This window comes from Durio zibethinus, chromosome 26 (genome assembly GCF_047325235.1).
Source record: "Durio zibethinus cultivar Kanyao isolate XHJ-2024 chromosome 26, ASM4732523v1, whole genome shotgun sequence".
NCBI classification, from domain to species: Eukaryota; Viridiplantae; Streptophyta; class Magnoliopsida; order Malvales; family Malvaceae; genus Durio; species Durio zibethinus.
The window spans coordinates 16,411,874-16,436,628 of NC_143187.1; the positions used below are offsets into that span (position 1 = coordinate 16,411,874).

At 30.0% G+C, this 24,755-nt stretch overlaps 1 protein-coding gene across 3 annotated transcripts; it reads left to right on the forward strand.

The window, feature by feature from the left end:
- Positions 1-6,971: 6,971 nt before the first annotated feature.
- Positions 6,972-21,296, forward strand: LOC111274075 (potassium channel SKOR-like). Of its 3 annotated transcripts, none has more exons than XM_022858731.2 (14): positions 6,972-7,282; positions 7,392-7,676; positions 9,713-9,937; positions 10,598-10,661; positions 11,429-11,768; positions 13,773-14,068; positions 15,042-15,122; positions 15,682-15,780; positions 16,197-16,418; positions 16,603-16,791; positions 18,584-18,659; positions 18,766-19,060; positions 19,749-19,870; positions 20,855-21,296. In XM_022858731.2, the coding sequence occupies exons 2-14, from the start codon at positions 7,447-7,449 to the stop codon at positions 21,094-21,096; spliced, it is 2,481 nt and encodes an 826-aa protein (XP_022714466.2). In that variant the 5' UTR covers positions 6,972-7,282; positions 7,392-7,446; the 3' UTR covers positions 21,097-21,296. The 3 variants fall into 3 exon arrangements, with proteins under 3 accessions (XP_022714466.2, XP_089611625.1, XP_089611626.1); XM_089755499.1 differs by having other exon boundaries at positions 18,889-19,060; XM_089755500.1 differs by having other exon boundaries at positions 20,733-20,864.
- Positions 21,297-24,755: the final 3,459 nt, after the last annotated feature.

Here is a 24,755-nt window from a genome sequence, read left to right on the forward strand (position 1 = left end):
TTATGTTAGATGATGAGGGAGAAACAAATAGTAGATGTGACATGGTGCAACTTGCTCAAGACATCTTTAAAAATCACAATCTACAAGTTGCTCTCACTCAAGCTTCTAGGTTATCCATGCATGATATGTTGCTACACCTTATTGTCACTCATGTGTTAGCACCTTTAGGGACACAATACTCCACCATTAGGAAGTAAAATTATTAGTGGATGTACAAGATCAAGCATGAATAAAAACCAAATTTTATGCATTTTATTTTTAATGATATGGTGAGGATAGTTCAAAATAGAGATTATGCCTTGGTATATGGGTATGCCATAAGTAATCTTTTAAGGCATTTGGATGTGAATATTAGAAAAGACAAAGAGATGGTATTTAATGACCCATTTAGTGTTCTTAAGGCTCTTACATTGCACAGCATGGGTATGTTCAAAATACAGCTAGACTATGGGTTAAAAAGGGTGATATTGGGGCTGCACAAGAAGAGTGAGAAGAGCAAGAACCTTTAGATATGCCTGAACCTCAAGAAGAACCCTTTATCCCATCATTTAATATTCAAAGAGCCTTAGAAATGCTTTTTTTCAAATGAACAGCTTGCATTCGGTGGTTGAAAATATGAACATTAGATTGAAAACTATGGAAGAAACTCAAAATAAGTTGGTAGCATAAGTTCACCATCTTAAAGTTAACATTGAGCAAATGAGGTCTACACATCAGCACATGGGACAACCTTTCCCTCACTCTCTTCATCCTCATCAATCTCCTCATTCTCTACCTCTACCTCAATGAGCTAATGCCATTCCTTATGTTTTTCCCATATCTTTGTATGTTACAAATCTAACTTTGCATTATGGTTTTGTAAACTTTGGTACTTGATATTTATATTAATGAAATTTATCTTTCATTCTTATATGGCTTTGTGGCATGCAACATTGATGTGTTGTTTGATGATTGATATGAAGTTAAGTGGCCTTGAATTGATTTATTTCATCCTTTTTGCTATGACAAAAAGGGGGAGAAATAATGGTATGAAAAATTGCTTTGATGATTTTAATGATATTAATGGTTTTTGTGACATTAGTTTTGCTTAGTTGCCTTAAAATTTATGTTTAAATTCAGGGGGAGCTATATTGTTATTCATGGGGAGTTTGTTTTTCATAAATTCAGGGGAAGCTTTTTTTTCAAAAAGAAAAATGTTTTTAAGCAAAATTTTCACTTGGTTTTGTCATATCAAAAGGGAGAGATTATTGGCCTTGAATTGATTAAGAGTTTTGATTTGACAAAACAAAAAATTTTCTAACTTGAATCAATCTTTTCTAAGCTTAAATTGAACATTTTTTCACCCTTCTATCTTGCCAAAATCCATTTAAGAACCAAAACAAGTCAAATTCTCGAAACAAAACCTGATTAGTGCATGTTTTGATAGAAGGGATCAATCCCCTAAGGGAAAGGATCGATCCCCTCATTACCAGATCGATCTTCTAGCAAAAAGGATCGATCTTATTTTTTTCCAAAATCAAAATCCATCAAGTTTTGGCAAAAACCAATCGATCCCTTCCCTGTAGGGATCGATTGGTTAGGGTTTCAAGCTGACCAGATCGATTCGCTCATTAAAGTGATCGATCACTTTTTCATACAAAAAGTTTTCATCATTCAAATTTAAAAAAAAAAGGATGATCCCCCTACATAGGGGATCGATCACCTAAAGAACAGATCGATCAGGTACATTATCTGATCGATCGAGTAAGGTGTTTCAAGTACAAATTCGTGCCTTCTCCAACCTGAGGGGATCGATCACCTAAAGGAGAGGATCAATCCCCTGAAGCCCAAAAACTCCCAACGGCTATTTTTTATTTAAAATTTTTACAGGTTTGAAGCATTAAATGCAAGGCAATAGCTCTCAACTTCTTTCTACCTATAAATAAAATATTCTATTGCAGATTAAGAGTAACAAGAGCTAAGAAAACTTATTGCTATTCACCTATCAATTTGCTCAAGCATTCAAAGCTATTTAAAGAGAAAAGTGCAGAATTCATATCAGTTTTTCTCTATTTTCTTGTCTATACTATTGTGTACTTTAAATTAGCAAACACCCAACCTTTGAGAGGCTCTTAAAGTTTGCAAAACACTTTAAAATTTTTGTATTATGAGTTTGTAAGCTTAAAGGGGAGGATAACCTTTAAGAGTGTGTAGTGTTTAGTTTGTAAAGCTTTGAGAAGCTTGGTTGTAATCTTCAACACATAGTGGATTAAACTCCTTGGCAAGAGAGGTTAAGGGAGAGGACGTAGGTGCCTAAGGAAAGATCGAACCTCTATAAATCTTGATGTCAAATTCTCTAACCCTGTCTTTTGTTTACTTTTAATTATTGTGCTTATTTGCTTAGATAATTTATTTAGCTAAACTTGTGCTTATTGAATATTGTTTTTGAAAATTTTATTAAAACCAATTCACCTCCTCTTATTTTATTCAAAGTCTTTGAGCTAACAAAAATAAAATATAATATTAATTGATCCTCTCAAAATAAAATGTCAAGATCTATCACTATATGAATTTGAGTTTGTCTTAATCCAATTTAATTAAAAAAATAAAGAACTTAAATGCATATAATATGAACTTGCAATGATCTAAACTTAAAATGATTCAAACTTGAACAAGTTGAAAGATTACCAAAAAGAATACCCAAACTTATATTGAATATAATTATATTTTTAAAAATATTAATTCAATAAAATTGTAAGAAATATAACACAAATTACTAATATTGTAATATTTAATAACTTTGGAGTCTTTTTTTTTTTACTTTTTATTTTTATATAACTTTAAATATTGTCTTTCTTATGACTAGAAAAATGTAAAAAAAAAAATCTATTATTTTAATTAAATTCAATTTCTAAGTTGTTAATGTAATAACTGTAATTGTGATTATAGGAATTATCATTAAATATGATCACAATACAATTACGATCTTTAGCTTGATTCTTACATAAATTAGTGAAACTTTCTTGTATATATAGAACACTCATCGTACAAATATTTTCATGTTTTAAAATACAAGAATTCATTTTTTTGTAACATGGTATTAGAGCTCAAATTTATTCTTTTATTTTTGTCTTTTTCTTTTGCTTATTATTTCTTCTAGCTTATCACATTGTAGGCTTTTTTGTTTTTGACTACACGTGATGGAAACCTATTAAATGTTGTTATCTCACATTTATTAAATCTTGAGTTGCTTATAATTTTATATTCAAATTAGGCCTCTCTACTTATTATTCATGTAAGCCTTGCAAGCCAATCATGATAGGTTGTAAGAACACTTATTAATTATTAATTTAATGAAATATACAGTATTTTTTATGAGGTATTTTTATCCATAAGTTTTGATTGAATAATTTGTTAGTAATAATTTATGTAGATAAAAAGCCCTTGTAATCATAGGCTTTATAAAGGCATTATTAAAAGTTATAATTATGAGATCATTATGCATCAAAGCCTTATTTCTAAAGATGTTCATGGTCACTATATTGTTGAGAACAAGGATATCAATAATGCTTAATGACTAATAGATGCAAAGCTTCCTTATTTATGAAATAAGTAACTGATTAAAAATTAAAATATAAAGATATTTGGGGATAGCATGTGGGTGCTTGTTAGGAAATAAATTTAATGAACACAACCTACTTTAAGAGTTCTATATATTTCACCTAATGTATATGGAATATACTCTCATATGTTAGTAGTGTAAGTAATCTTTTGACTTATGATATTAGGTCACCTTGTATGTGAATTTTTATGCTTTGGTTGTATCTATATGGGTTAAGATGCTTGGTGCCTAAAAAAGGTATTTTTAGGTATGGCATAAAGCATACGAAAATGGATAAGTGATTCAAAGAGAATTCATTACCCTAAGGGGTCATTTGATTTGGGAGAATCCATAAATTTTCACTTGAAATCTTATTGGTAGGTATTTGATTTTAACGTTTGGTTCATGGTAATCTAATTATGAGGGAAAGTGACTGATTTCTAACAGTACTTGAAGTTTTGGAATCAAAAACCCACATTTTTCCTTATGGTACTCTAGGATTCCATGAGGGAAAGTTATATTATTTTTAAATTTGATCAAAATAAAAAATATATGAAATAGTCATTACCATTTTCAAAAGCATGTCTAAAAGTAACAACAAGTAGTTGTAAGTTTCTGCTACTAATTCTTTTATATTGAAATTAATGGTATTTTGCATAAAAAATGCCTTAAATAAACCATTATTCAAATAAATATTGGGTTGAAAAGATGCTTTAAATGATGATCATTTAAGGCATTTGGGTTGAAGAAACGTCTTAAATAATTCCTTAAAAAAAAAATTATTTTAGGCATTTTTTGTCAAAAACACCTTAAATAATTGATCAAGATTAAATAATTTCCTTTAAAATATATAATATGATTATTTAAGGTATTTTTTAACTAGAAACACCTTAAATAATCTCCTTAAAAAATAAAATAGGATTATTTAAGGTGGTTTTGTTGAAAAACACCTTAAATTCCCTTCCAAGTTCCAAATGATTGAAAAAAAAAAAACTTTTTTAAAACATTTTTATTGGAAAACACCTTTAAAAAGTTTTCCGACCAAAAACCATATGAATGCAAAAAAAAAAAAAGAAGCTTTTTTAAAGCGTTTCTGTTGGAAAACGCCTTAAAAAGAAATTTCCTTCCAGGTTCCAAATGTTTCACACTAAAAAAATTTGGACGAATGAGGGTGGTTATGATTGGATTAGATCAAGTTTTTAATTTAGTATATACATTAAAATAGATTATGATAATTATTTAGAAATTAAAATATGTGGATTTCGCTTAACCAAACAAGTAAATTTGAATACGAAATGTCTTGAAAATAGAAGAAAATCCTATGTATCATATTTTCTCAAAAATCACACTTTCTTTCGAAATTAAAAATTTTAGGAACTAAACGTTTCCTAAGTGATTAGGGGGAACTTGTTTGTTTCTTGCTGATATTAACCAAAAAGTCTTATGCTAAAGCAGATATAATCCGAAGGGTTAACATAGAAGCTATAAGACTAATATGGAAAGATAAGAAAGTACACACTACCCTATTTTCAAATTAAAAAAAAAAAGCAAGATTTATATAAGTTACTAGCTTTTTAACCCGTACAATGCACATGATTTTTTATTAAATTTTAAATAATTTTAAATAATTTTAAATATATTTTTTAATTATTGATCTAATATATAATCATACATTTATAAATGTTAAGCTACAATTAAATGACAATTTATACATACCTTATTATAAATGATATTGTTCATCTAAAAGAAGTCTAAACTTTTGTAAATTTTCAAGAATTATAAAAATCCTTTCTTTTTCATAAAAAAATATTTTTTTTCAATTCATTTGCTAAATACTAAAAATTTTATTACTGTTTTTTTCTTGTTTGATAAAAAATCAAGGATCAATATTTAAATAGTTAAAATTAATAATTGTTTTATCATAATGTTGATTGGGTGTGTATATATATATTTAATTGAACAACAAATCACAATTATTAATTTGGTCACAACCATTCGCTTTTTATTAGTTTTTTTTTTTTTTGACATACTTTAAGTAATTATTACACAAATATATTAGGTTAACAATTATTTTGATATATATCTACAAAATAAAGTTATTTTTTAGATAAAAGGGAAACAATGATTCTTTATGTTATGCTTAAAAACTTTTTTAAATATTTTTTTATTTCTAATCATTTTAAAAATAATTGATAGCACTTTTTGTGGGTTAGATATAGTAATGATCATCATTTTTCTCGTACCATCTACTGTAAACAAAGAAATTTAATAATAAAAAGTATAGCAAAAGGAAATAAAGAATATAAGTTTATATATTAATTTGTCAAGATTAAATATATATAATAATAAGAGCAAATCTGTTACTAAATTAACAAAGAATAAAAACATTGAAGAAATAAATAAAACAAAAAATATATAATACAAAAAATTAATTATAATCAATCTAAGCAAAATTAAAAAAAGTTATGGAATAAAGAGAAACAAATAATCAACCAAATATATAATATTAAAATATTTGAATTAGAACATAAATAAAACATTATATTTGTTTTCAAAACAAAAACATATTTTTATCTAACTTTTTTATTAACATTCAAATATCTTATGTTTTCATATAAAGATGTTAGCCCTTATTACTTTAAAAATACATGATTTCTAGTAAATAATTCATTAATTTATCTAAAAGTATTAGATTTAAATAATAATCTATTAAATAATTTTTAATCTTTGATAGATTTTGATTTAAATTTAAATAATTATCTAAAAATAGTAAATTTAAATAATTTATTAAATAAAATTATTTGATAGAAAATAAATTTTATTAAGTATCTATATTTTAAACTGTCATTAAATTTAAAAAGAAAAGATAAATTATGTTTTAATAAATTGAATTCAAATTTTATGCAAAAATTTTAATTTCAAATAGATTTGAATTTCAATTTAAAAAATTATCCAAAGTATTCAATTTAAATAATTTATTAAAAAATTTATTTAATAAATAAAATAATATAAACATTATCTTATATGTCATTAAAAAAATTACTTATCTAAACATCTACACAAACAATTTTTTGCATATAATTTTATATATTGTAATATAACATATATATATATATATATATATTAGATTATCGCTTGCGGGCTGCTAATTATTATTCTTATTTTAAATTCGTAAACAAATAAGTTTACATGTCAGGCATTAAAAAAAGGAAAAAGGACAAAAAGAACAACCGTATCTTAGCTGCTTAGCAGCCTCCACCTTACTACTATCTAAATCAAATTATTAACAAAATAAAATAATAATAATAAAAAAAAGGAAATTGCGGCACCTTAAACCGCGCTAACATTAACGATAATATATATATATATTCCATTCATTTTTTATGGCAAAGGAGGTAAGATTTTGTGTATAAATTCAGGTGGCCGGTATCTTGGCTTCTTTGCCCAAAACCCATACTAACAAAGTCAAAACGATAGTTCCCAATTTTAGACAATTTTTTAAAACCTGTTGGTAAGTTAAAAGGAGTTGCAGACATTATCTATCTAAATGTTGAAACTCCGACATTATCAGGCCGTTTGTCGACGTCAATCAAATTTTGAACCCCGTTTTTCTCGTTTTCTTTTTCCTCTCATCAATCTCGTTTTCTTTTTCCTCTCATCAATCAAACACTATCTCTAAAAAAACAAAGCCCTACGTTGACGGTTAGCCCTAACTTTATTCATTCTTTTCTTCTTTGTTTGGATATCAAATTTTCTGTTTTAAAATGATGTTCGACCAGGTAATTAATTAAATGAAAAATGATGCATATAGATTCGGGAAAATTCATTGATTCTGTCCGGTCGTTCCTGCTGTGTGGGGATGAAATATGGGGGACATTGGCAGAAGTAGAAGAGATGAGAGGGTTGCAATCGCAAACGAGGATGATGAGTACGAGATCGAAGAGTTGAGAGAAGGAATCAAGTCATCCAGAGCAAGCAGATTTGATCTCATAGCCAATGAGTTTGGGTTTGCCGCTCGGAGAAAGTTCAGTCGTCAATCTATAATCAGCGGATTCAAAGACCTCTCCTCCGGCCAAGCCATTCATCCTGACAACAGGTAATTCATCTCTAATTCACTGCAATCCCATATTTAGTAAATTTTTCTCCTTTTTCTTTTAAACGATAACCAAAACAAACATTGGCTTCATATCGGACACTCTTTGTTTTTTTTTTTTTGAGTTTTGCGGTGATAGGAGAGGAGTCGTCGTTCCCGCTTCTGCCTTACGCGTGGCGGAATGTAATTGGGTTCAGTCTCTTCGTCACAGGTGTCCGAGCTGTTGTGCTCGCTGGTTTTGACTTTTAAAAGTTACATGAATCGGACGGCTGAAACTCAACATGCTGGCTTGATGGGGTTGTTTAACTAAAATAACATAAGGTAGATGGATGGACACTTTTTTTATTGGTGTGACAGTCAAGTGAAGATAACCGCGGCCTACGGTTTGACCGTGACGCTAAAAAATGAAAAGCTCAAAATCTTTTTTTCTTTTTTTTTTACTGTTTTAGAAGAAGAAGTGTTTAAGCTACATTTATAAAAAGAAATTAACTTGATAAGCACAATTTCCACATGTGTCGCTTGATGCTGTTGCTTACGTGACAGTCAGACTACATGGCGATTGATGTCCTTGACAAATTGAGTAAATTCCTTGGCTACCCTTGAGAATTTTTTTTCTCAACATTTTAGAAATCCAATTGAAATCGAATTGGTGAGAGATTATTTTTTTTTCAATTGATCCAATTCGTTGATCCAATTAAAAGATCGTGTTATTCCTTTTAAAAAAATAATAATAATAAAAGACTGTTTTATTCTTAAAAACATGATTTTTTTTATTTTGGTATTAAATGTGTATTAGATCAATAAATACTTACTAAAAACATGTACTTAAATGATATGATCAATGAAAAGATAAGAGATTAAATATTCAAATTTTATTGCTTATAATAATCTTTGAATAATTAAATAATAAAATAAATATTGGAAATTGAATTCATTGCTGATCCGAGTGTAACTCGATTCAACCAGATGTTGATCGGTTTTGGACCATGTGCCATTCATTTGATACAAGTAACCAGATAGGCTATGAGGCTGTAACCTAGTTTATGACGGCAACTAGCAAGTTTTAATTTTTTTTTTCCTTGGGATATATTTTGATATGCTAATTATTATGAGCATTTAAAATGCCTATTCTAGCAATAACATAGATACAGATGACAATACCCGATAGATACTGAAAGGAAGTGTTTGGACTAAAAAGGAAGTTAATAAGTGATAATCAATGATGGTTAATAAAAGAGAGATACTATGTTTTTATTGTCATATATACTAATCATAAATGGTATAAAATTATAAAGTCATATTTGATGTATAAGATTATCGATAGGAATAATTATTTTATATCATGTTTGAGTTGTATTTAAAGAGAGAGATAAGAATTATAAGGAGGATTAATATTCTTTTGGCATAGGATTAGTCAATTCTCACAAAGTAGAGAAAATTATTTTTAATCCATAAGATTAAATTTACATGTTCAAGTATACCCTTAAAAATTAATCAATAATTTAAATTATATAAACTTTGAAGAAGGATAATTTTAACAAATAAATAAATTATTTTATTTTAATATTTACATACATCAAATACAAAATAAGATAATATTATTTAATTTAATCATATTCATAATCTCATTTTATTTTATCATAATCTTATGTATCAAATATGACTTAAATGTAGTAAATAATAATTTTGTAAGTATTTGCTATGTTTTAAGAGTAGTCCAACAATTGCAAATCAAGTTTTCAGTGAAGTCTTGATTTAATGGTAATAAGAGGTTTTGGAATTTTGAGATCTTAGATTCAAATTTTATTTTATGTGGATTTAGTTCAACATTATATTGAATTTGTCTAGATATGTTTTAGTTTATTGGTGGATTATTCAATGATTTTTTATTTATGAATAATATTTAACTATGATTGTAATTTTTTTTTTTTTTTTGTAATTGTAATTCCAAAAGAGTAGTGCTACAATTCTTTTTGCTTTTACAGTTGTTTTGAGTGAGTGACAGAAGATTGATGGTAAAATATAAAAATAAAATGCAGGTGGTATAGAGCATGGACCAAGTTCATACTAATATGGGCATTGTACTCTTCCTTCTTTACTCCCTTGGAGTTTGGGTTCTTCAGGGGATTGCCAGAAAATCTGTTTATACTAGACATCGTAGGACAAGTAGCTTTCCTTTTTGACATTTCTTTTCACTTCTTCATTGCCTATAGAGACAGCCAGACCTACCGAATGGTCTACAAGCGCACCACTATCGCTATTCGGTTAGTTTTCCTTTTCTTATGTTTTTCACTTTTACGTGGGACATTTATATTTCAATTTGTGTTACATTTTACCTATTTGCTCAAGCTCTTAATCAATTAAGTATGATTTTTTTTCTTTTACAATTCACTTTTACATTAAAGCAACAAGAGAACAGGCATAAATAACATTCAAGAGAATGTTAAATATTTCTTCTTAGCATGCTACCATTTATTTAAGCTGCTTTATTATGCTTTTAGTTTATATTGTATGGCTGCAATTAATGCTAATGGATCCCAATTCTTGCTTCGCAAAGGTGTATCGATATTCTACTACTAATGTGGACATTTTGCTCTCTCCCTCCCTCTCTCTCTCTCTCTCTCTCTATATATATATATATATATATATATATATATCTTAAGAATGTTCTTTAATTTTTTTCACCCTTGCATTACTACATATCACTTAATCTTGTAATGAGCCTTATGCTGGTTTTCTTCCGTATTGTGTCATTGCAGATACTTGAAATCTAGTTTTATCATTGATTTACTTTTATATATATATATATATATATATATATATTTAGAATGTTCTTTAATTTTTTTTCGCCCTTGCATTACTACATATCACTTAATCTTGTAATGAGCCTTATGCTGGTTTTCTTCCGTATTGTGTCATTACAGGTACTTGAAATCTAGTTTTATCATTGATTTACTTGGTTGCCTGCCTTGGGATATTATCTACAAGGTATTGTTTTCTTCCTCCACCCATGCCCCCACCTCCTCTTTAGGTTTTATTTTTATTTTTATTTTTTTTTGTAAATTTGATAATAACATCTCATTGAGTAAAGAAGAACTTGTGGGGTCTTACCATTCTTTGTGTACGCATGTTCTTTCCAAAATTATGGATGTATATGTGGCAATTTTATGCTTTTTGTGTATATGTGTATCCCAAAACTATATTTTAGAAAATATAAGCTTTTTGTGTTCTTATGTTCCTGGATCAATAAAATGTTTGTTATGATTACATTTTCGTTGGGAATAATGTCTATTATCACAATGGTCAAATTAGGAAAGCTGTAGTAATAAATCAAATTATATTTCACCTATATAAAAAGGTCCTGATCCTGATATTTGGCCCCTCAAACACTCCACAACCTCCCATTCTTTTGTACCCTTACGGTTTTTCCTTTTGTCATTTTCTAAAATTAGTTTGTTTTATCCTTGTGCAGCATATTAGTTAGACACAGAACTTAACCTTACACGAATCATTTGTTTGTGCATGGTGATACAGTTTGTTAATATATATGCCTAGCTAAAGTTTTAAACTAGATCATGTTGTTGTTTCCTAAAGACAATCCCTCTTAGACAGTTAAAATATACCATGCATGTGATCTTTACAAAAAAGGAAAACAAGGATATGACAGAATCTGCATGGATTAAATGATTACTTCAAGCCGTAAATTTATAGTTGTAGCATTTTAATGACCATTTTGAGAAATTTCTTTCAAGCAGGCATGTGGAAGAAAAGAAGAAGTGAGGTATCTCTTATGGATTAGGTTATATCGGGTTCACAAAGTCACAGATTTTTTCCAGAAGATGGAGAAGGATATACGAATTAATTACCTTTTTACAAGGATTATAAAACTTATTTTTGTTGAACTCTATTGCACACATACAGCAGCTTGTATCTTTTACTATTTGGCTACCACACTGCCTCCTGAAAAAGAGGGGTACACATGGATTGGAAGCTTAAAGTTGGGAGATAATAGTTATGCACGCTTCAGAGAAATTGATCTGGGGAAGCGGTACACAACTTCCATGTATTTTGCTATTGTCACGATGGCTACTGTTGGTAAGTAACCTGTTTAAATTACTTTATCCTGTATATTACTGAAATGATTTATATATATATATTCTTTTATTTCCTAAGTAATTTTATGTTTCTATGTCTGGGAACTAAGCAGATAATTGTAACTTATAAGTAAAATTGAAGGAATGTTTATCCAAATGAAATTAGCTTTAATTCATCTTTTGTAAATTGTATATTTTGTTGGATGTTCCTGAGGGATTTATAAATTTTACATTTCTTGAATAGGATGTTTATTTGCTACAATTAAATATTGCATAAAGAGTTAAACATTAGCGCAAGCTCTTATGGTATAAGTGATACCATATTATATCTCCTCCTGCCTTTCCTCAATTAATCAATTAGTATGAAAGGTATATTCGTTTTGAATTTAAACATTTGATGATTACAAGGAAAAAAAGAAATCTGGTAGATGAGCATTAAATTTATGCTCTAAATCAGTGTGTTTAAAGATAGGGTTTGCAGACTTTCCATAAGTGGCTGAAGGTCCAATATAGTAGTGACTTAATTATAGCATTTGGATTTTTGATGGCATAGGAGAGAACTAATGATGAAGAATCGGTATGTAATGTATATCATCTTATTAGCTCTAACAATATATGGTTTCCTTTTTGTTTTTTTTTTTGTTGGTAGAAATTGAAAGAATCTAGCGACGCACAGTTTTGAGAAATAACAGCCAGCTTCTCAATGGGGCACTTTGTCAAACTTAGGGAATCAGTCAAAAAAAAATTGATTGACTGTGTTCTTTTAGTTTCTGTGTTACAAGTAAGGTGTTGGTTTTTCTTTTGACTGGAGTTTTCTTTTTGGTGAGCTGCAGTTGTATATTTTTAGCATTGTTTTTTGATGTAGCAGGCTTGTCCTACCAAGTCCTACCAAGGTGGACAAATAAAAATTTTTAGCTTATCCAAATAAATAAATAAATAAATAAAGATAGCTAGCTTCTCTTAAGGAATTGGCATTGTCTTTATAATCTACTGAAAGCCAAACATCTTTTGCATTGATCTTCTGATAAATGGTATTTGGATGTTTTGCTTCAATTATCTATGTATAGGATGGTGGGAAATGGAGCTTTGCAGGTTACATACTGTAAATGATCATACTGATCGGCTGCTAGCGAATATCATGAAATTCATTATTACTTCTTTTTTTTTTTTTCACTTGACTCAATAAATAATTCAAATCTCCACGAGTCTCATCTCAATATCATCCTCATCTTCTCAATTTACATATACTGTTTTCTTTCATGCATTTACTCATAAAGCGATTGTGAATATCTAAGAACATTGTTCAAGAAGAGCCAAAAACTGAATAAAGACCTTTGTTCTTGCTGCATGGCAAAGATAGTATACATTTGTTGTGAAGTTTTATGTTTCCAAATTCTCAGTAATATTTAATTTCATAAGAAGAAAAAGATAAATTCTTCTTCATGGTAATGAAACAAGAAAAAAAGTTAGGTGATGTTATGGTGATCAAGGTATGAAAGACAATTGTCTCTTTTTGTAGTCATCTTATTGGAATTATCTGGTGTGCAAAAAGTGTATGGATTTGCTGCTAGGTCTTTAAGGAGCAGTTTTCTTTCTTTCATTTGCTGTTGACACTTTAATTCCATGGGGAGACTGTTCAAAGTACAAGAAAATACTTCAAAGGAATTTATAGAAGTTTCGGACTTTTTCTTTTACCCTTAATTAGAATAGCTTTGGTTATGTTGCAGACATGTAAGAATACTTTTATATTGATTTAATTGAGATTGATGGAGTAATGATATAACTACTTATGTGCTGTGATTGCCTTCCTTTGCTTTATCATGTTTAAGGTGATTGTTCTCCAGAAATTATATATGTGATTTCTAATTATTCATAATTTTCCATATGCTCTGTTTATTTTATGTTCACCAAAAATTGCTAAAGTTCCACATTTTTATGGTTGCAGCATATATTTTTTTAGTGTGGTTTTAAGTCCATTCTGAATTAGTCTGCTCTTTTGTGACAGGTTATGGAGATATACATGCAGTCAATATGAGGGAAATGATATTCATAATGATGTATGTCTCCTTTGACATGATTCTTGGTGCTTATTTGATTGGTAACATGACAGCCTTAATTGTAAAAGGATCCAAGACTGAGAAGTTCAGGGATAAAATGGCAGATGTTATTAAGTATATGAATAGAAATAGACTTGACAGGGATATCCGTAATCAGATCAAAGGCCACTTGCGCTTACAATATGAAAGCCATTACACTGAGGCTGCCGTTCTTCAGTATATTCCCATCTCTATCCGAGCTAAGGTAATGCATAAATAGTTTGCAGTTAACTGTTTCTTTTGTTAATTCTATTAACATAAATACCGCTTTAAATGGAAACAAAATAAGGAGAAGAAAAAATCAATTTAAATGAAGAAAATTCCAATGTTCCAATCTTGGACAGCCTTCTATTAAGAAAGGAAAAATGTCCTCTGATATCCAGAAGAATTCCCACAACACTTTTACAAAAAAAAAAATCTGTCCATTGATTTCCATTCCTGCCTACTTGTGCACTGAGATTAAGGAGGAAGAGACCCATGACCTAATGTGGTGATCATGTTTGAAAGAGCTTGGGCTACTCCAAAATCCTTACTACTGTTGGTAGGAGTGTTGAGCTCCAGAAGGCTAAAAAGAGCTGTAGGTGCTTAAACCATGGTGATATTCTTGAGTCAGACGCTCATTAATGAGATCAATATAACCTCCTTCACATCAATTAAGGTATCATAAAACATATTCTAGCAATTCTCTCTAACATCTCATCTTAATAATTTGTAAGAATATAAGCTGACAAAAAACCATCTCTCCTTTATCAGATTAAGATATATAGAAAGTAGCACGTATCATATATTGGATCTCAAATGAAGCACCTACCAAAATTTTTTCATGGTAAATGACTTGTTTTGCTAATAATAAATTAGGTTATAACTGTTTCAATGCTAAATTAGTTACCTACTCTTCTATATTAATATTGGTTTTTGAAGTATTAGATCAATCATAGTTCTGATGTTTCAATCACAAACTAACTTCATCTTTTACTTGTGAGGGAAATATTGTTATGTTGATGTACTATTTCAATCATTATGATTTCGATAATGTCTTTCTACTTTTGAAAAGATATTAGTCTCACAACCATATCTCTTTCTGGATGTTTTCTCCATTGGTATTTTTCCTAGTGCTCAATATGTTTCTTGTTGATTCTTTTACTTCAATGCTTCCTATTCTGTTTCTGTTTTTGCAGATTTCTCAATCTTTATATATGACATACATTAAAAATGTTTCTCTCTTCAAGGAATGCTCTTCAGAATTTATTGATCAGATTGTAAGTAAGTTTCTTTTCCCAAATAATGGATGGCAAGTTGCTTAAATGAGAAACTTCTATTGTTGCTTCCCAATTTGGTAACACATGGTTCAAATGTGCAGCACAAAGGTCATTTGTGCTCGGTTGTGTTCAAGTTAATTTACAACATGTTTCATCTAAATGAGATGTCTAGTTGACATGCTTCAACATGTCTGTATGCTAATATGATATGAAATGCTGGGCCCCGAAAAATGCTGTCACATATGGCTAATAATGCCTGCCTGCCTGCCTGCATGTCTTTCTTCAGATAATAACTCTTCACTGCTTTTAGATATAGTATCAGCGTCCAACATCAGGCGCACTGTTCCAAAAGCTTCTTTGAAACAGCATGATCTATAATTTTTTCCTAAGTAAATTGATCTCTTGAAATAAAATTTTTTTTAATATCACAAGAATATTATCAGATATTTCCGTGTGTAGATCTATCCACACTGCACGGCAACAACTACACAAAAAAGGAGAAAAAGAAAGAAATAACTGTTAGTTATAAAGTTAATATTTGGTTCTTTTGATCTTGCAGGTTATTAGACTCCATGAAGAATTTTTTCTCCCAGGAGAAGTAATAATGGAACAGGGAAATGTGGTAGATCAGCTTTATTTTGTCTGTCATGGTGTGCTGGTATTATTCCTTATGCCTTTATTATGTAGTTAATCAAATTCATTTCGTTAATTACATGCTTTTATTTCTTATTACCCTACTTGTACCTTTTCCCAGATATCTCCTAGGCCTTTCTTTGTTTTTTATTCTCTAAGCATGAAAATATATTTGCTTGTTGCTGATCATGCATTTGTTAACCTGAATATGCTGCTCTTTGTCCACTTTGGTGTTTACCACTTGGAATTGGCTTTCAAATATTTTCCATGCCACAGAAAATAACAAATGTGCTTAATCATATCCCTGTGGTTGTAAATGTCACTGCTCAATACCTTGTTATACCCTTTTTATATAGCAGTCCATAGACTTTTCTTGAATTGTGATCTCAATGTTCTCATAAATTGATTAATTGGTGATTAACCCAAGCTATCTTTGTAAAGGAGGAGGTTGCTATAGGGGAAGATGGATCAGAGGAGACTGTTTCGCTTCTGCAACCCAACAGCTCATTTGGGGAAATTTCTATTCTCTGCAACATCCCTCAACCTTATACTGTTCGGGTTTGTGAATTATGTAGGCTTCTACGACTGGATAAGCAATCATTTTCAAATATCCTAGAGATATATTTCTATGATGGAAGGAAAATTTTGAACAATCTTTGGGAGGTAATCTTGTTACCTCATATCTCTATTGCATCAAATGTTTTTCTGCTCCTCGTATTCATGGCTTTATCTGAGAAAAGTGTATACAGGCTGGGTAGATCATCGTTTGATTGGAAAGTCATTTCAATATAGATTAGACAGAAGTTGACTAACACATTTTCGGACTGGCATTTACCAAAATTCGCAGGGAAAAGAATCCAATCTTCGAGTTAAGCAACTGGAATCAGACATCTCATTTCACATCGGAATGCAAGAAGCTGAACTAGCTTTGAGGGTGAATTGTGCTGCATATCATGGAGATTTGTATCAGCTCAAAAGCTTGATCCGAGCTGGTGCAGATCCTAACAAAATGGATTATGATGGAAGATCGCCCTTGGTGAGTAGTATGTAAACTGAAGCTTTTAGGTTGGTCTTCAAATAAGTCCTATTCTTGATGGGATGTCCAGATCATGCATAGAAGCACCTATCTGTTGCTGACATGTTTGTTATTGTTGTTTTATGCTAAAATAGATTCTTAACTCCAAATAATTATTATAACCTTTTTTTTTTTTGGCATTAAGCTATGAGATTATCAGTTTTGCAATGATTGTTTTCTTCTATGGCCTAAATCATGATTGTGGTAAATAAGTTCAACAGTCTATTACATGTGCAGTGACTATAACTATAGGTTTTTGCACTTTATTTGATACATTGTTTTCTTTTATCCCATTCTTTGTTTTCCAAAGAAATTTTGTGGCTGTATAATCAAAGATTAAAACAAATGGAAAACATGGTAAAACCATAAAAGCATCGGAGTAGTACATTTCTTTACAATTTAAAATTCCCAAATTTTTCTTAAATTTTAGTACGTTATGTTTTGCTACTTCTGACAATAGCTAAAATTAGTTCCCTTGGTTACATCCATTGAATTTTCTCCACATCCTATACTTAGCATCCTGAAGATGGTTTGTCATTCGTACTTGCCATAAAAACCTCAGAACTCTGGGTTAAATGTCTGTTTATTTGGGATTTAACTCCTTAAATTGTGGTTGGTCAAATCCATCAATCAAACACTAGCTGTTCTATTATGCACAAAGAGTTTCCACGTTGCTTTTAAATTCAATGGCTGTTGGTCCCAAGTGAGGGTGTGTTCCTATTCATTTTCAGATGTATGAAATCTTTGAGTTCTGCCTAAATGTGGTAAACATATGGTAAGAAAGAGATTTAAGAACCTCATGTTTAGTACATGCATGACCAGATACAGAATTAGCTAGAGAGCATGAACTTTCACTGAAATATTGTGGCATTTAATCTCAATGTTAAGTTAGGATTGCATGGGTTGCTTATTACATACTTTTAAAAGATGCTAATGCACAATTCATGTCTTAGAGATGTTCTTTTTCAGCTCATTACCAATTACTGTATCATTCGTCCACTGTGATAAAGCATGCTGTAAAACATAAGTTTTAGATTAATTTGTTTAACACTTGATGGTTTATTGAGGAATTATGAGGGTTCTTATAAGGATATGGGAGCCTGTGATCCATGAGTGAGTAATCCAAGTAACTAAGGAAAAGTGAATATAGTTAGTAGTATAAACCAAAGGAACATTAATACAACTTACAGGATATTATGGTAAACTATAATAGTTCACCTACTATATGCTTTGAAGAGTTGTCATATGATCAAATGGAGTCTAATAGCTTTTCTCTTTTTGCTCACATCTCTGTCTTGTCTCTGTCTTCCTTTTTGACAAGAGCATGCTGTAAAAACTAACTTTAAGTCAAGTTGTTTAACGCTTTGTAAAATGCAGTGCTCTATAGGTATGGAATACAAAGTGAATTTAGATAGTAATATAATGAAATCTAAATCTCGGCATCTTTATGTAACTAACCAGAAAAATCCTACCAGTCCATCGAATATTATAGTGAATTATGTGGTTTTCCTTTATATTCTTTGAGCATTTGTTCCATATGCCAATGCAGCCTTCTAGCTATCTATTTCATCTGCATATATGTGCTGTGTCTTTCAATTGTTTAAAAAAAAGCATGCTGCAAAAAGAAAAAAAAAAGTGTATAGACAGTTTTTTTGCCTTTGGTAATTTGTATTGCTCTTTAGCCACACTATAGAAAGGAGGAGAGGGGGAGAAAGAAAGCTCTTATCTAAAACCAAATGTTTATTTTGAATAGCATCTTGCTGCATCAAAAGGCCATGATGATATTACAAGTTTCCTTATTCAACATGGGGTAGACATCAATCTTAAAGGTAATTTATCTTTTATAAATATTTTAAAGTATTATATTGGTTAGTTAAACTCTAGTCCTTTACCATTTGATCTTCCTTTGTGCTAATAAATTAAATTTTTCTTTAGATAAGTTCGGGAATACACCCTTACTAGAAGCAATAAAAAATGGACATGATCATCTTGCTGCTTTGCTAGTTAAAGAAGGAGCTTCCTTAAACATAGATTATGCTGGTACTTTTCTATGTACAGCTGTTGCAAAGGGGGACTCAGACTTTTTGAAAAGGGTTTTGTCTAATGGAATTGACCCTAACTCCAGAGATTATGACCATCGAACCCCACTTCATGTAGCTGCCTCTGAGGGCTTATATTTGATGGCAAAGCTTTTGATAGAGGCGGGGGCTAGTGTTTTTACCAAAGATAGGTACATTTAAGACATTCATTTTGCTTGCTTTTTTGTGAATGTGATCATGTTTAGCTTATCCATTTGAGGTTAGTTGCTTGTAGCTATGCTGTCTGGTGCCTAACTGGATTTGATTAACAGTTAAATATATCATCATATGAGCTTTGTTGCAGCGTATACATGCTGTTTGAAAGATCTAGTAGAGGACACCTGGTCATATCTTCATAGATAATTGTAAACTATCACATTTTGGTAACGTTTTCCTGTTTTCATGGTTTTTATTGCACTTTTTGTTTGATTGTTTATATTTGTTTATAATTTAATCATATCTTATTTTTCTCTGTTAGTTTTTTTCAAATTATTTTTGTTGATTATTATATTTGCATATAACATACCTCTTAGATTAGGCACATAAAATGCCTAGTGTATGTATAATTTTCTACAATACTAATCACCAGATGGTTTTACCATGCAGTATGCAAGTATTTTGTCTGTTAAAAACTTCAGATATATCCAATTCCTTAATTTTAGTGGAGTTGTCTCTTTTCTAAGGAAAACTGAAAATGTTATTTTCACTGTTATTTTCTATCTACTTTTGTTTTTATGCCTGATTCTTATCTTCCTCCAAGGTCTTTAGAGGGTACAGACAAACATATGCATATTACTTCAATATCTTTAGTTTTTTCAACAATTGTGCCTTTCTCTGCAGATGGGGAAACACTCCTCTTGACGAAGGCCGGATGTGCGGCAACAAAAATTTGATCAAGCTACTGGAAGATGCAAAATCTATTCAGTTATCAGAATTCCCTTACCGTTTGAAAGGAATTACAGGTACTGCTGAACCTCTGTGAAACTAGAAATTATTTAAAAAATGAAGTAAAGGGCACAACATGCAGCAGAACAACTTTATTTCACTGAAAGGACTTGTAAAAGAAAAATCCAAAAATTAACAAAGATAATTCACAAGAATAGTTTTGATTTTGGAATGGAAGAATGCTTTCATCTTGACCAATGTCATTTACTGATCATTGCTTGTCACAACAATGAAATATTGTGTGTTTTGGCAGAAAGTTAGCAAAAGAAGTTTCAACCTATTTGAAATTAATTGTCCTTTATTTTAACCTTTCTTGGCCATTGTAAGCTAAGCAAGTCAAGAATTGTCCCACTTGGTTAATATTTTAACTAGAAGTAGAACCGAATTTAAAGACAAGATGGAAATATTTACTAAAATTCCAACAGAGCTTTACTGGGTGCCTGGTTCAGATCCATGAGGAAGCTTTAGTTGAATGTATAACATGGAAATACTATTAAACCTTAGAGGGAAAAAGATCAGGACTGAGATAATTCTACTTATGCTCCCTTCCTTTTCTTTACATTTATATGGTAGCCTTGCTCTCATTGTGTGCATGCAATTTTACCTTTTATTTTCTTCAATGGTAAAGCTTGTTTTATTTTGTACCTAAAGCTTAACTAAGTTGGTTGATGCAGCCACCCTTAACAGGTGGCATCCAATAAGTTTGAGGTTCATATCTCAACATCTGTAACCCTTTTTTCTATCTTAAGCTACAACTGCCCTTGTACCAAAAACAGCTGTTTTATTTCGGTTTTATAGTAAAGAAGTTGGCTCTACCAGCTGTTACTATTTGAGCATCAAGATTGCACCAAAAACCTGGTTATCTGTTTCTATTTCCAGATTATAAAAGATTTGTCTTGATCATCCCTATTTACTGGTTAAAAGAAATCAAATGGCTGCTCAAGTAATCCCATGTCTATGTGAGTGGGTGCTAATGAGAGAAGTTCTATTGCTAATTCCAGATAAAATGCACCCAAAGAAATGTACGGTTTTTCCTTTCCACCCATGGGATGGTAAAGAGCAGAGAAGACATGGTATTGTGCTATGGATCCCTCACACCATTGAAGAGCTTGTTAAAACTGCTGCTGAGCAGCTAGAGTTTCCAGATGGTTGTTTTATATTGTCAGAAGATGCAGGCAATATTCTTGATGTTGACATGATTAATGATGGACAAAAGCTGTATTTGATCGGTGAAACACTTTAGTTTGTGACGTATGGTTATTGTAAAACTATAATGTTGCTGCTTTGTTGTTGTGTACGTGATTTAGCCCTTAGCAATTAGCAAAGGTGTTGCACCTCTGCATTTATGTTTAACAATGCGGGTGCTATAGTTCTAAATATCCAAGAGGTTTAGCCATTACTACCACTACTTGTTGGGAATCTATATACCTAATTTCAACGTAAGTCTGATTCTTTGCAGAACTACTGTGCCACGTCATCTTTTTTTTTTGGAATAAAACTCCTAATTGAAAGATATTTTTGCGTTTTAATTTTACTGTTTATTAAGCCTTAATGGCTAATTGAATTACGACTGTTTTGACAGAGAACTAAATCTAAGTTGTACCATTTCTTCCTTCTCTATTTTTCCTACTTCCTTTACCTTACACACCTTAAATCTCCTTTCCCCGCTAGCTACCACCAAATTTAGAGGGACTTAATGTCAGAAAATAAAAACTATCCAAATTGCTCTGTAAACATTAAATATAACCAAAAAAACACAAAAAATCGAGATTAAGAAACAAGCACTTTCTACAAAATTTAAAGCTTAAACTAATAAACTAAAAAAAGAAAAACAAAAAACAAAAAATTAGGCCCATTTATCTTGAGCTCAAACATTCAATTCTTAAAATCATTGCAAACATTCACTACAAGAAAAATGACTTTTAGCGGTTACTAAAATTGTGACAAGAAAAAAGTATTCCGTTGCTAAAAATTTTTTTGTCAATAATAATTCACCCATTAGTGATGGAATTTTGGGTTGCTCATGCCATAATTTCATTGCTAAAAAAAATTTCTATTTTAAAAAAAAATGAAGAAATTAAAAATAATATTCTGTTGCTAAAAGTATAAACAACAGAATTTTTGCCTCTAATAATTATTATTTTAACAATTTAAAAAAGATTTACAAATTCATCACTAAAACATAGTAGCTACGAAAATTTTGTCGCTAAAAGCACACAAAACTTGGCTTACATTTTAGCGACAAAATTTTCATTGTTAAGGTAGACTTCCATCGCTAAAGTTTAGTAATTTTTGCCATATTTTGAGGATGGATCCTTGTTGATTAAAGATTGATCTCTATTCTTAGAGGATTGATCCTTTTTATTTTTAAGACAATTTTTCAGTTCAAACCCTATAAAAAATTATTCACATAAATCTTAATACAATTATATAATGTCATAATTCAACATTCAATTTATAGAAGATATCAATTCTTTTGCATAGAAATATAATAAATACTAAATATAATATATATAATAAATAAAATATACAACTTAGAGATCAATAATTCAAGCTACTTGTATAATGGATTCAAAAGGTATCACCACATATATAAAATGCAAAGGTAATATTATTTACAAGACAATTTGATGAAAAGAGATCCTAAAAGGTAAAAATTAAAATTGTTATCTTTATAGGTAAGATGGTGATCAAAGAAGGAGGTGAATTGGATTTCTCCAAATTCTTCCCAAACAAATAATTTCAATATAATTGAATGAAAATTAAAGCAATAAGCATTTTTTATGAAAATATAATGCTAACAATAACAATTAATGAACCTAAAATCAAATATAAACAACAATAAATTATAAGGAGATAGGTATAGAGAGATCAAACACAATAATTTATAGATGTTTGGTCCTTCTCCACAAGATACCTACGTCTTTTTTCTTGGTTGTCTATACCAAGGCTTCAATCCACTAATTGAAGAAAAATTCTTACAAGATACAAACCTATCTTATACTAAATCTCTATCTTTTCTCAATGCTTAGATAGCAACCTTTACCCTTATAATATCAAAAAGATACCTCACATCTTGTTCTCTTTCACCCTTGTATATCAAAGGTAATTTTGTAAACAATAGAACAACCTCTCTAAGTCTAAGTGTTCGCTAAGTTTAAGTACAAGAAAATGATGAATTAACAACAAATATAGTTTGGATACAATAAATACAAAGATATGGACTTTGAAGCTCTAAAAACTCTTGATTCTTTGAAAGAATGAAAATATGGCTTGTTAGCTCTTGCTCTCTTTTTTTCATCAATCTTCTTGGTGTGTTGGAATGCCCAATTTATAGAGAAATTGAAGGAGTAGCCATTGGGGATGCTAGGGAGAAGAAAATAGTTGTTGAAAGCATGAAAAAATAGTCATTGGTGTGATTTTGCCCAAACCCGATCGATATCTTCCTTGAGGGGATCGATTGGTTTAAGTTTTATGCCATGCATGCTTAAAAAACATGACCTGATCGATCCCTTCCATAAGGGGATCGATCCTGTCAATGGCTGGGTGGTTGTTTCCTATTTTACACTCTATTCACTAATTTAATTATATCTTGAGTTATATAAATTCAAATCACAAAACGTTTGAAGATTTAGAAACTACACTTAAAGGACTTTCTATCCATATAAAATTCATCACCTAATTCATTGAATACCAATTATAGTAAATTTTCAAAGTTACCCTTTATGTAGTTTTTTTTTTTACAACCGCAGAGTGTCTAGTAAAAATTCAAAATCTTTTCTTAAAAAATTTGGATTTTGATTTTGTTTGGTCCATTAGAAAGTAGACTCAAGGAGCTTTCCAACCATATAAAATTCAAATATTAAAACTTTGTGAATTAATACAGAAGAATAAAATGAGTTCAATGTTGAAAAATTTTGTTCTTATAAAACAGCTTTCTTAAATTAATCTATTTATCAAAACCAATATTATGAAAATTGTATTAAGTCCAAAATGAATAAGTTCACTTTAAAAACAACAATTGGACTTTCATTTAAGCTCAAATAAATAATCTTTAAAGATAGACTTGGTTTGAGAAATATGAAAACAAAGAAAGGTTTGTTTATAGTTTGAAAAACATATTATTTATTTAGTACTAAAATATAAAACTTAAGAACATGTACTAAATAAATCTTTTTTAAAATCTTAATCAAGCTTATTTAGCTTAATGTTTTGTTATTTCAAAATAAGGATCAATTTAAGGCTAACAAAAATATTTCAATCAACTCATTCTAACCTTTTTATTCTTTACAAAAACTTACAAACTAATTTCACTAGCTAGCTAACTTGCAAAAAGAAACCTATCAAGTGAACCAACCCATCATCACCAACCTGCGTTGACAGCATTACAAATGCAGGGCAGTGTGAAACCATGAAAACAATCATAAACTAAAATAAAAAATAGAAAAATATAAATACGATTAGGGGAAGTTAAAGGAATATACACTATCTAAAACTAGAAGAATGTAAGTGTGAAGAAGAATATAAACTTGAAATCTACAAATTTTATGTAAATTTCACAATTCCCGCAATAATTCCACCCCAAATTTATAAAATCAACAACAATTACACATTCACATCTTTCAAATTAACAAATTATATCAAATTCACAACTTCAAATCCACAAAGTCCAACACTTTCACAACTTAAAAGCTACAAAATTCATGCAAATTTCACAGTTCTGACAATAATTCTAAACCAATTTCATAAATACAATAACAATTATACATTCACAACTTGAAAACAAACCCTAATTGTTATCTAATTATGAGAAATTAAAATTAAGTAGTATAGAAATTTACTAAATTGTTATTGACTCGTAAAGAAGATCTTATATATTGATAAAACTTAAAAAATAATAAT

Coding starts and splice junctions, on each gene's coding strand:
- LOC111274075 (XM_022858731.2), top strand. CDS start 7,447: ATGGGGGACATTGGCAGAAGTAGAAGAGATGAGAGGGTTGCAATCGCA. Junction 9,938..10,597: donor CGCACCACTATCGCTATTCG/GTTAGTTTTCCT, acceptor GTGTCATTACAG/GTACTTGAAATCTAGTTTTA. Junction 16,419..16,602: donor TTTTGAACAATCTTTGGGAG/GTAATCTTGTTA, acceptor CAAAATTCGCAG/GGAAAAGAATCCAATCTTCG.